Raw genomic sequence first — 13127 nt, 5'->3', positions numbered from 1 at the left:
AAATGAAAATAAATAAGGAAACATAAACTTTAAATAGACCAGATAGATTTAATTGATATTTATAGGACATTCCATCCTAAAACAGCAGATTACACTTTCTTCTCAAGTGCGCACGGAACATTCTCCAGGATAGATAACATCTTGGGTCACAAATCAAGCCTCGGTAAATTTAAGAAAATTGAAATCATATCAGGCATCTTTTTTGACCACAACGCTATGAGATTAGAAATGAATTACAGGGAAAAAACCGTAAAAAACACAAACACATGGAGGCTAAACAATACGTTACTAAATAATCAAGAGATCACTGAAGAAATCAAAGAGGAAATCAAAACATACCTAGAGACAATGACCATGAAAACACGATGATCCAAAACCTATGGGGTGCAGCAAAAGCAGTTCTAAGAGAGAAGTTTATAGCTATACAGGCTACCTCAAGAAACAAGAAAAATCGCAAATAAACAATCTCACAAATAAACAATCTAACCTTACACCTAAAGGAACTAGAGAAAGAAGAACAAACAAAACCCAAAGTTAGCAGAAGGAAAGAAATAAAGATCAGAGCAGAAATAAATGAAATAGAAACAAAACAATAGCAAAGATCAATAAAACTAAAAGCTGGTTCTTTGAGAAGATAAACAAAATTGATAAACCATTAGCAAGACTCATCAAGAAAAAGAGGGAGAAGACTCAAATCAATAAAATTAGAAATGAAAAAGGAGACGTTACAACAGACACCGCAGAAATACAAAGCATCCTAAGAGACTACTACCAGCAACTCTGTGCCAATGAAATGGACAACCTGGAAGAAATGGATAAATTCTTAGAAAGGTATAACCTTCCAAGACTGAACCAGGAAGAAAGAGAAAATATGAACAGACCAATCACAAGTAATGAAATTGAAACTGTCATTAAAAGTCTTCCAGCAGGGTTTCCCCTGGTGGCGCAGTGGTTGAGAGTCTGCCTGCTGATGCATGGGACACGGGTTCATGCCCCGGTCCAGGAAAATCCCACATGCCGTGGAGCGGCTAGGCCCGTGAGCCATGGCCGCTGAGCATGCGTATCCGGAGCCTGTGCTCTGCAACGGGAGAGGCCACAACAGTGAGAGGCCTGTGTACCAGGAAAAAAAAAAAAAATCTTCCAGCAAGCAAAAGTCCAGGACCAGATGGCTTCACAGGTGAATTCTATCAAACATTTAGGGATGAGCTAACACCCATCCTTCTCAAACTCTTCCAAAAAATTGCAGAGGAAGGAACACTGCCAAACTCATTCTGTGAGGCCACCATCACCCTGATACCAAAACCAGACAGAGCTACTACAAAACAAGAAAATTACAGACCAATATCACTGATGAATATAGATGCAAAAATCCTCAACAAAATACTCGCAAACAGAATCCAACAACACATTAAAAGGATCATACACCATGATCAAGTGGGATTTATCTGAGGGATGCAAGGATTCTTCAGTATACTCAAATTAATCAATGTGATACACCATATTAACAAATTGATGAATAAAAACCATATGATCTTCTCAATAGATGCAGAAAAAACTTTTGACAAAATTCAACACCCATCTATGATAAAAACTCTCCAGAAAGTGGGCATAGAGGGAACCTACCTCAACATAATAACCTCCATATACGACAAACCCAAAGCCAACATCGTTCTCAAGGGTGAAAAACTGAAAACATTTCCTCTAAGATCAGGAAAAATACAAGGTTGCCCACACTCACCGCTATTATTCAATAAAGTTTTGGAAGTTTTAGCCACAGCAGTCTGAGAAGAAAAAGGTATAAAAGGAATCCAAATTGGAAAAGAAGAAGTAAAACTGTCACTGTTTGCAGATGACATGATACTATACATAGAGAATCCTAAAGATGCTACCAGAAAACTACTAGAGCTAATCAATGAACTTGGTAAAGTTGCAGGATACAAAATTAATGCACAGACATCTCTTGCATTCCTATACACTAATGATGAAAAATCTGAAAGTGAGATTAAGGAAACACTCCCATTTACCACTGCAACAAAAAAGAATAAAACACCTCGGAATAAACCTACCTAAAGAGACAAAAGACCTGTATGCAGAAAACTACAAGACACTGATGAAAGAAATTAAAGATGATACCAACAGATGGAGAGATATACCATGTTCTTGGATTTGAAGAATCTACATTGTGAAAATGACTATACTACCCAAAGCAATCTACAGATTCAGTGCTATCCCTATCAAATTGCCAATGGCATTTTTTTACAGAATTAGGAAGAAATCTTAAGATTTGTATGGAGGCACAAAAGACCCCGAATAGCCAAAGCAGTCTTGAGGGAAAAAAATGGAGCTGGAGGAATCAGACTCCCTGACTTCAGACTATACTACAACGCTACAGTAATCAAGACAATATGGTACTGGTACAGAAACAGAACCATAGATCAATGGAACAAGATAGAAAGCCCAGAGATAAACCCATGCACCTATGGTCAACTAATCTATGACAAAGGAGGCAAGGATATACAATAAGTGGTGCTGGGAAAACTGGACAGCTACATGTAAAAGAATGAAATTAGAGCACTCCCTAACACCATACAGAAAAATAAACTCAAAATGGATTAGAGACCTAATTTTAAGAGCGGAACTCTTAGAGGAAAACATAGGAAGAACACTCTGTGACATAAGTCACAGCAAGATCTTTTTTGATCCACCTGCTAGAGTAATGGAAATAAAAACAAAAATAAACAAATGGGACCTAATGAGACTTAAAAGCTTTTGCACAGCAAACGAAACCATAAACAAGACGAAAAGACAACCCTCAGAATGGGAGAAAATATTTGCAAACGAATCAGCGGACAAAGGATTAATCTTCAAAATATATAAACAGCTCATGCAGCTCAATATTAAAGAAACAAACAACCTAATCCAAAAATGGGCAGAAGACATAAATAGACATTTCTCCACAGAGAAGGCATACAGATGGCCAAGAAGCACATGAAAAGTTGCTCAACATCACTAATTATTAGAGAAATGCAAATCAAAACTACAGTGAGGTATCACCTCACACCAGTTAGAATGGGCATCATCAGAAAATCTACAAACAACAAATGCTGGAGAGGGTGTGGAGAAAAGGGAACCCTCTTGCACTGTTGGTGGGAATGTAAATTGATACAGCCACTATGGAGAACAGTATGGAGGTTCCTTAAATATCTAAAAATAGAATTACCATATGATCCAGCAATCTCACTACTGGGCAAACACCCAGAGAAAACCATAATTCAAAAAGACACATGCACCCCAATGTTCATTGCAGCACTATTTACAATAACCAGGTCATGGAAGCAACCCAAATGCCCATCGACAGACGAATGGATAAAGAAGCAGTGGTACATATATACAATGGAATATTACTCAGCCATAAAAAGGAACGAAACTGGGTCATTTGTTGAGACGTGGATGGATCTAGAGACTGTCATACAGAGTGAAGTAAGTCAGAGAAAAACACATATCGTATATTAATGTACATATGTGGAACCTAGAAAAATGGTACAGGTGAACTGGTTTGCAGGGCAGAAATAGAGACACAGATGTAGAGAACAAATGTATGGACACCAGGTGGGGAAAGCGGTGGTGGTGGTGGTGGTGGTGGATGAATTGGGCGATCGGGATTGACATGTATACACTGATGTGTTAAAATTGATGACTAATAAGAACCTGCTGTATAAAAAAATAAATAAAAACTTAAAAAAAACAAAACTAGTACTAAAATTTCTTTGGGTTATTTGTATGGAAATATGTTAATATAAATGTTTCAGACATACATGAAATTCCTAAAAATCTTATATGTTCTGGTATAATGTTATAAGTCATAATTCTAGTTAGTATTTTAAAATGTATATCTCAGAAATAACTAAAAAAAATAAAAATAAAAATAACTGATTAGCTCTTCCTAATGCACCCTCTCACTAGAGATCCATGGAGACATAAAAAGGATAAAAACTTGCAATAAATTTGGAAACTAGTGTCTGTAGTTAACCTATTCGGTAATCTGAAATGAGTTTCTACTTATCGTAAGGATAATGGAAATAGATTTAAAACTGGAATTGCTAGTTCAGTCTTGTATTGTAGTGTCTGAAAATTTTGGGTAGGAAAACCTTTTGCTTTTTTACTCATTGTCTTAACATCTGGTACAGAAATGCACATCTTCTTTTACTCATTAATTCCACTTACAGAAATTTGCCTTTTACTCATATCACATAACTATTCAAGTTTATTAGTATGAAGATGTTTATTGCAGCATTTTTATGACAGGGAAAAACTGGAAGCAATATGAATGTCCATCAGGAGGGGATTGGTTAAGTAGATTGGTTCATTATATACGACACTCTACACAGTAAATATTGATGTAATTCTATATGCATTAAAGAAACCTGATATATTATTAAACTAAAAAGGCATGTTAGAGAATATTATATATAGTTTGATCCCATTTATGTAAAATAATAGATAAACTGACATATATTTAAATATAGAGAGAAAATGCATTTTCAGTGGTGGTTATTTCTGGGAACTAGAAAGGAAAAGCAGTAAGGTGTTTTTTATTTCTTGCTTTATACATTGTATAGTATTTTTGTTTTCTAAGAGACATATTTTCAAAACTGAAAAAGAGGGACTTCCGTGGTGGCGCAGCGGTTAAGAATCCACCTGCCACTGCAGGCAACATGGGTTCGAGCCCTGGTCTGGCAAGATCCCACATGCCGCGGAGCAACTAAGCTCGTACGCCACAACTACTGAGCCCGTGCACCTAGGGCCCGTGCTCCGCAACAAAGAGAAGCCACCGCAATGAGAAACCTGTGCACCGCGACGAAGAGTAGTCCCCGCTCACTGCAACTAGAGAAAGCCTGTGCCCAGCAATGAAGACCCAACACAGCCATAAATAAATAAATAAATAAATCAATAAATAAATAAATAAATATATTTGTTTATTTTTAAACAAATTGAAAGAGAAAGAAAAGCATAAGGTCTCTGTGACAGATTGTTTTTAAAAGTCATTCCCTTCCCCATATCCATGCCCATGAGTCATCCCCCTCTCACACTGACGCTGGGCTTGGCCATAAGATTTGTTTTGCCTAATGGGACAGTGCAAAGATGATGGAAAGTCTTAAAAAGAAAAATGCATATCTGAGCTGCCCTCCCTTTTGCTGCTGTTGGGATCCTTGCAACCACCTCATGTAAATGGACCCAAGCTAGCCTGTTAGATGATGAGAAACATGTGACCCAGCACCTTAGCTGCCAGCCAGGCTAAACATTCAAGGGAGGCCATCCACTACTAGCTGTCCACAGTTGCATGAGTGAGATAAGAAGTGTACCATGATGTAATCAATGAGTATTTATTATTCCTTTATAACACAAATGGCTTTTGAGAGTACAACGCTCTCAGGATTTCATTGACTCTGTCTGTTTGATTCAGGTTAGCTTCCACATACCAATAGCCATGCCCACAATATTTCGAGACACTCCCCTCTCTCTCTTCTAGACTCTTTTACAGGTAACCTTGAGCTTATCAGCCTTCTACAAGACAGCCAAATCCTTAGATTCTTTCCCCAGATCTATTTTGTCCCCCTGAAAGAATGTACTTGGCGCCACTTTGATAAATTTCTTCACAGGCTTTAATGAAGAGGCTTTGCCCTGGGGATGAGACTGTCTAGGTGCTGCTTATAGCTAGCATTTCTCAACTGGGTCTTTTACATTTATGCATTAGAAATTGTTGTATTTTTCAATCTTGAAAGTTCTGGAATTTGTGGATTTCCTCTTTTCCTTTTCAGCCCTGCTCGCAGCTAGTTCTTTTTTGAGTTCATCTCTTTCTCATATTTTGTTACGTGTGCCTAATAGCATACTGTTTCCTGGCTTATTTGTATAAATCCACAAGTTCATTAGTCACATTATCTACTTTCCAAGTTATTGCAGGCAAATGCAGTTTTGCTACTGTATTATATGACAGCCTTCAGTAACAGTTACTTGACACTCAGTCTCAATGCCAGTGTCACATAATGTATTTCTTAGGACAGTAACCTACTCCTGGTACCGGTTTCTCTACTGGCTTTTCCTGTAATAACTCTACTAGCTGCTATAATAACTCCAACATTTTAGTACCTTACTATAGTAGAAATTTATTTCCGGCTCCCATGTTAGTTACAAGTTGTCTGCAGTTCTGAGGTTCCATTAAATGTGCCTTCTGTGTTCCAGGCTGAGGAGCAGCCCTATCTTGGTCTTAGGTCAGAGGGAAAAGTAAAAGTGCTGAACCATGTAATACCTCTTAAATCTTCTTCTCAGACATGTGGTAGATAACTTATATTTCATTGGCCAAAGCAAGTTAAATGGCCAGGCCCAAGGACAAGGATATATAGTTTCACTTATAGGGAGGGGGTAGAATAGTTGAGAACAACAATACCACCTGCACATCCACTTCTAGATTTATTCCCTAAAGCAATGTTTTTCCAAGTGCTGAGTTCTTAGCTGAAGACAAACATGTGGAAGTTATCGGTATATAAGTGAGTATGAATACGAGCACCCAGAAAGAAGGGAGATAGTGCTAGAAACCTCCTGGGAGAGGCATCTGCAGAGGAGCCTACAAATGAGCTGTCAGAGGTAGGAGAGAAGAACAGGAAAGAATGTGTACTGGACCCCCGTAATAGAACTATTTCTGCCCTAAAAAATGTAACTTTTTTTTTTTTTAAGGAAAGCCTGAATGCAAGTGCTTTAAATCCATCCAGTTTGTATCATCATAAGACTCAATTTCCAAGTAGCATACGAGTTTTAAAATTAATATATGTTTACTTGTCATTACAGAGATTTGCCACAATATGGGCAGAAGCAGTGGCAGTCTTATTTTGGAAGAACTTTTGATGTTTACACCAAACTCTGGAAGTTCCAGCAGCAGCACCGGTAAAGGATTTTTACAGTTAAAGGAGAGTGAGGGTCCATTTTTTATTAGTAACAGTTTGACTAATATATACCACCGCAGTGCTTTTTATCTCTTTGTGTATCTTAATATATTTCATCTTTGTGACCCAAATGAAAGCAAACTGATTTTTCCCCATTTATTTAAGGTTTTCAAATGTAAATACTATTTGATTTTTAAAGACAATATTATCTGAAATGGTGCAGATTAACTCTAACATGGATAGGCAGATTCATGGTTTCATTCTAAAAATAGATGTTGTTTTTTGGGCAAAGCTATTTGGCGGGGGTGGGGGGGGTTGCTTCTAATTTTCATGCATGTAGCTCAAAGAAGTTTGTTTTTATATTTCAACTTACTTTAAATAGACATTTTATAAATGCTTTTTGAATTTAATTGAATGATTATGTTGAAATCTCATGAAAAATTCATGAATTTCAATTTATGTATTCAAAATTTCATGATGAATTGGGTGATACTTTATCCTATTAAATTAACAGATTTGGTTATTTTTGAAATTTATATTCTCTTATTTCTATTTTCTTATTTCCTATGTAAAACAGACAAGTCTTGGATAATCGGTATGGCTTGAAGCGGTGGCAAATAGGGGAAATTGCTTCTAAGATTGGGCAGCTATACTACCATTATTAGTAAGTGAATTGCAAATGGAAAACATAAAGCATTGTCCTGATTTGAACACAGCATGCAGAAGTATGCATCGATACATACCTGGTAGGAGGGAAAACTGAGGAGTTACAAATGAAATCCTAAAAGGTCAGATCATATTGATCAAGACAGCATTTTTAAATGCCCTTCCATAATCAAAGTGACATTATTTGTTTCAGAGGCTCACCTTCCACACAGTTCGTTTGGTCAGACTCATTTGTAAACTTAAAGGAGTATGATCTTGGTTTTAGATAAAAGATAAATACTAAATGAATTTTATGGTTCTTAATGGCTTCACCTGAATCTTGATACCGTACAGAGACATATCATAACTGGTATGTTTGAAGGAGTGGTTTTCAGGAGGATACCTTAAAGCTCATCCTCATATATGTCTAAAAGGTTACATGAAGTCAATAAAGATACTTGAAATTGTATCCTTAGTGCAATATCATCTGTATAGTCCCACCCATGAGTCAAGGAAAGAAGAGAGCTCCTTTTAGGATCTAAATATCTCATTGTCATTAAGTGATACCAGGTGTTTCATAAAAAGGCTTGGACCATTTATAGTTTAATAGGCCAGAAAATTCCTTCCTTTCCCTGTCTTTTGGCATGCCACCCAGATTCCCATCATTAAAATCACCTTCCCTGGTAGAATATTTTCTTAAGAAATCCCTTATAACACTACAAATGTTATTGTATGTCAACTATACTCCAATTAAAAAAACAAACTAGAAATGTTAAACAGAAAATCCAACTCACCAGCATCCTATGAAGATTAATATGGATTAGTCCATTTCTGAGTCCTCTGAGAAAAAACTAAAGAAATGAGCCAAAGGACAAATTACTATATGAATTTGGGGAAGGTCAGGAAAGACCTGGTCCCAGGTGGGAAGATTTAACTGAGTGGAAGGCTGTTTGGAGAGGCCCTTTGAAGAATGAGAATAACGTGTACTCTGGGTTGCCATCAAAAAAGGCTTGGGAGTGGCGGGGAGGTGTTTTTTTTTATTATCGTTACTATTCTTTTTATACATTTTAAGGGTGATATGATTATTGCTTTGCTGACTCAAATTTAGGATAGTCATTCCCATCCCCTGGAGTAGAGTAAGAGAGGAATAATGGAACAAGTATTTATCATGGTGAAGAGATTGAGATCCTGTCAAATGTAAAGAGTTTCTTTTTCTTCTCATAGCCTGCGCACATCTGAGACCAGCTATCTGAATGAAGCTTTCTCCTTCTATTCTGCAATCAGACAAAGATCATATTATTCTCAAGTCAATAAAGAGGACAGGTATGCACCTACCATTTTCGGAAAGAAGAAGATAAAGCACTCAGCATTTTTAGTCTGTGGAAATTATGCAGAAAATCACACATTTATTTATAACTTTAATTCATTTAATGGGATTTATTGAGTGCCTGCTATATGCTAGACCTTCTTAAGCATACGGAGATGTGTTACCTAAAAACAATAAATATTACAGATGTTGTAACAGATGTCACAGTACCAGGGTAGAGTCAGAGCACAAAGGAAGGGTGGATTATTTCTTTATGAGAGATTGGGGTCACACAAAGTTTCATAGAAAAGAAACAACTCCAAAATGAGGCTTAGCTGATACCTTTGTTCTGTTTAGCCTGTGTCATCTTAGTTCGTATACATTCAAAACCCTGTTGACAACTGTCATATAGGACTAAAGAAAAGGCTGTAATGCTGTTTGAGTTTTCTTTTATAAATCGAATACCATTTTGCAGTTGTGTAGCTCCTCTGCTAGGGAAAAAAAATCATGTAGAAGTTATTCATCCCCAATAGTAATCTGTTGAGCACTTATTATGTATCTCGCAGTGTGGTCAATGCTAGGGTGAGAGAAGGAAAATGAAAAGAAGCCGGGCAAGTGTACTCTTTCCCTTTTAATATTTATTTATTTTTATTTCTTTATTTTCTTTATCTTTTTGGCTGTGTCAGGTCTTAGTTTCAGCATGCGAGATCTTCATTGAGGCAAGCGGGATCTTTCATTGTGGTGCGCGGGCTCTTCTTGTGGCACGTGGGCTTCTCTCTAGTTGTGGCGTGTGGGTTCCAGGGCGTGTGGGCACTGTAACTGTGGTGCGCGGGCTCCAGAGCACATGGGCTCTGTAGTTCGCAGTGTGCGGGCTCTCTTGGTGAGATGCATGAGCTCAGTAGTTGTGGCACGGGCTTAGTTGCCCCACGGCATGCGGGATCTTAGTTCCCCGGACGAGGGATTGAACCCGTGTCCCCTGCATTGGCAGATGGTTTCTTTACCACTGGACCACCAGGGAAATCCCTCTCTTTTCCTTTTAGATGATTACCTTTTCATGGGTGTCCCAGACATATTTGGAGTACAGGTAGATTCCAGATGAGAAAGTAATTATTGAAATAATCAGGGATCTGCTGGAGAATCTTTATTGCTAGCATTCCAGGAATTGTTGGAATATCTGAAAGTTCTTTCTACTCTCAGCAACAGAACTCACAGTTGTTATATAAGTGGAAAGATTATATTCTCTTAGAAATAGAAGAAAACATAGTTTTTACCTATTTTTCTAGAGAACACTTTGTGGTTGGCTACCATAAGCTTTCCAGCTAAACAGCAACATTTTGGGGAAAGCCCCACTCTTGTAAATCCCCTTCATTCCCTTGCAAATCTTATTCACACTTGTCTAAAGGAGTTTGCTTGAAACAAGTGAGGTGTGTGGATGCTGAAGTCTACATTTTTCCCCCAAGACTTTTTGGCCTTACTTCCTCCTTCTATCAGGAAGTTCCATCAATTACTATCCTTTCAGATTTTCTTATGGTTTGCTTCAGATACTTTCACTATAGATGTATTTCCTCCAACTTCCCCTTTTTTTGCATTCATGTTGTACAATTTGTCTGAATTCTTGGTGAGATAAATTATATCCCTAAAAAAATGCAAAAGGGCTATGTAACACTTTATGAGTATGAAAAATACATATAAGCAAAGAACTATTTTAAGCAATAGTAAAATACCTTATATAATTCACTTTTCCGCATTTTCTAATTTGCCAAAAGGGAAATTGGCCTTAGGTCCCTTGGCTTAAAACCCAACAGTCTGACTTACTAAAATCATTTTCTACACTAATAGCAAACACCACATATGAATTGTTTTCCTGTGCTGCCTCCTAGAGCAGGGTAGACGAACAGAGGTGGGATTATTTGGAACCAGGATGACAAAATCTCTTGCCTTAGGCCACTAACATAGCATCAAAGGACAGTCCAGTCTGTGAAATCTTGACCTTGTTCCCTGTACCTTAGGAAAGATTTTGTTCAGTTGGTAAGTTGTTTGTTTCTCAGTTCATCGAGGGCAAGGGGGCCAGTCAAGGTAGCAGTTGGCAGCAGCTGCTAAAATCAACAGCTGGTAGATTAAACCTGAGTAAGAAAGTATTCCACAATTTCACAGTAGCTTTAAAAAGCAAAAATCTCTCCTCCAAAGGCCAAGTTCTCTCTGCATTGTCTCAGTACCTAAGGACTGTGTCAAAGCCAGGAGGAATGGTATGTTCCAACAATCACCAAGGTGACTGCCTATCACCAAACATACACAACTCTCAGCATGTCCTAATTCCATGGCCCATCGTGTTTGGCGGAGAAGACAATAGCACATAATCACTTGTCCTAGAAGCTGCAAACCCTGATGGTTGTAAACGACTAAGGCTGAATCTGGTCAGAGTTAGATCCTGAGAAGGTGAAGTTTCCAAGCACACAGAGGCTGGGGGGAGATATTTCAGTTAGCCACCCAGAAAAACAGTTTCTCAGGCAGATGTGTCAAGAGTTGGCATCTTACAAGTAGTGGTCCTAACAGGTTAGACGAGGCTGCAATCATGGAGTGCCAGAAGAACTCTGCCAAAGAAAATCATGTCACCTCTAGTGGTGACAGTACTGAAGTTTTTATTTTTTTTTTTGCGGTACGCGGGCCTCTCACTCTTGTGGCCTCTCGCGTTGCGGAGCACAGGCTCCGGACGCACAGGCTCAGCGGCCATGGCTCGTGGGCCTAGCCGCTCCGTAGCATGTGGGATCTTCCCAGACCGGGGCACGAACCCGTGTCCCCTGCATTGGCAGGCGGACTCTCAACCACTGCGCCACCAGGGAAGCCCTGAAGTTTTTATTTTTTATTTTCTTAATTTACTTATTTTATTTTTGGCTGCATTGGGTCTTGTTGCTGTGCACAGGCATTCTCTAGTTGCAGTGAGCAGGGCTACTCTTCGTTGCGGTGTGCAGGCTTCTCATTGCGGTGGCTTCTCCTGTTGTGGAGCATGGGCTCTAGGCACGCGGGCTTCAGTAGTTGTGGCTTGCAGGTTCTAGACTACGGGCTCAAGTAGTTGTGATGCACAGGCTTAGTTGCTCCATGGCATGTGGGATCTTCCTGGACCAGGGCTCAAACCCATGTCCCCTGCATTGGCAGGCGGATTCTTTTTGTTTGTTTGTGTGTTAGTTTCTGCTCTATAACAAACTGAATCAGCTATACATATACATATATCCCCATATCTCCTCCCTCTTGCGTCTCCCTCCCACCCTCCCTATCCCACCCGTCTAGGTGGTCACAAAGCACCGAGCTGATCTCCCTGTGCTATATGGCTGCTTCCCACTCACTATCTGTTTTACATTTGGTAGTGTATATGTGTCCATGCCACTCTCTCACTTCGTCCCAGCTTACCCTTCCCCCTCCCCGTGTCCTCAAGTCCATTCTCTACATCTCCGTCTTTATTCCTGTCCTACACCTAGGTTCTTCAGAACCATTTTTTGTTTTTAGATTCCATATATATGTGTTAGCATACCGTATATGTTTTTCTCTTTCTGACTTACTTCACTCTCTATGACAGACTCTACGTCCATCCACCTCACTACAAATAACTCAATTTTGTTTCTTTTTATGGCTGAGTAATATTCCATTGTATATATGTGCCACATCTTCTTTATCCATTCATCTGTTGATGGACACTTAGGTTGCTTCCAAGTCCTGGCTATTGTAAATAGAGCTCGCAGGTTAGTTCTTAACCACTGTGCCACCAGGGAAGCCCTGAAGTTTTTAATAGTGGAAAATGTGAATCTAAACTTGAAGACCTTGACGCCTCCCAGTCGTGAGCTTCACAGGATGACTTCTTCTGCAGCAGGCAGAAGGCTGTGGGTCATCATTCAGGTTTTCAGGCTTGATAGGATAGCCTCTCATGTGTATGAGTGGATAGCAGTTCAACACAGTGGTTTCCAAAGTCGAATGCCTCATCACTTCATATGCAAACTATGGCCTGGTTTTGTACTGTCTGGTAGCTTAGAATCCTTTTTACGTTTTTAAAGGTTGTGAAAAAAAAGTTAAATATGCTATAGACACCATATTTGGCCTGCAATACCTAAAATATTTAATGTCTGGCCATTTATAGAAAGTTTGCCAATCCCTGGTTCAGTATATGTTCATGTAGTCTGTGTTACATGATTGTATAATTTATCATATAGTTTCATAGAACCTGTTTTTTCTCAAAAAATTAATGGAAT

The 13127-nt window shown here is 38.7% G+C and overlaps 1 protein-coding gene across 6 annotated transcripts in view; it reads left to right on the top strand.

Moving 5' to 3' along the window:
- The window catches only part of SCAI (suppressor of cancer cell invasion), a 144924-nt gene that overhangs the window by 82563 nt on the left and 49234 nt on the right, over nucleotides 1-13127 (top strand). For all 6 annotated transcript variants that reach the window (XR_013829229.1, XM_079927844.1, XM_079927845.1 and 3 more), the window contains 3 exons: nucleotides 6844-6939; nucleotides 7516-7602; nucleotides 8808-8906. Coding sequence is in view for 5 of the 6 variants with exons in the window: in XM_079927844.1 (XP_079783970.1) it covers nucleotides 6844-6939; nucleotides 7516-7602; nucleotides 8808-8906 (282 nt within the window). In the remaining variant the exon portion in view is untranslated. The remainder of the gene's footprint in view (nucleotides 1-6843; nucleotides 6940-7515; nucleotides 7603-8807; nucleotides 8907-13127) is intronic.

The sequence above is a fragment of the Stenella coeruleoalba genome, assembly GCF_951394435.1.
Source record: "Stenella coeruleoalba genome assembly, chromosome: 7".
Lineage (NCBI taxonomy): Eukaryota > Metazoa > Chordata > Mammalia > Artiodactyla > Delphinidae > Stenella > Stenella coeruleoalba.
The sequence above is the reverse complement of the archived record's forward strand: the minus strand, read 5'-3'. Positions and strand labels throughout refer to the sequence as shown.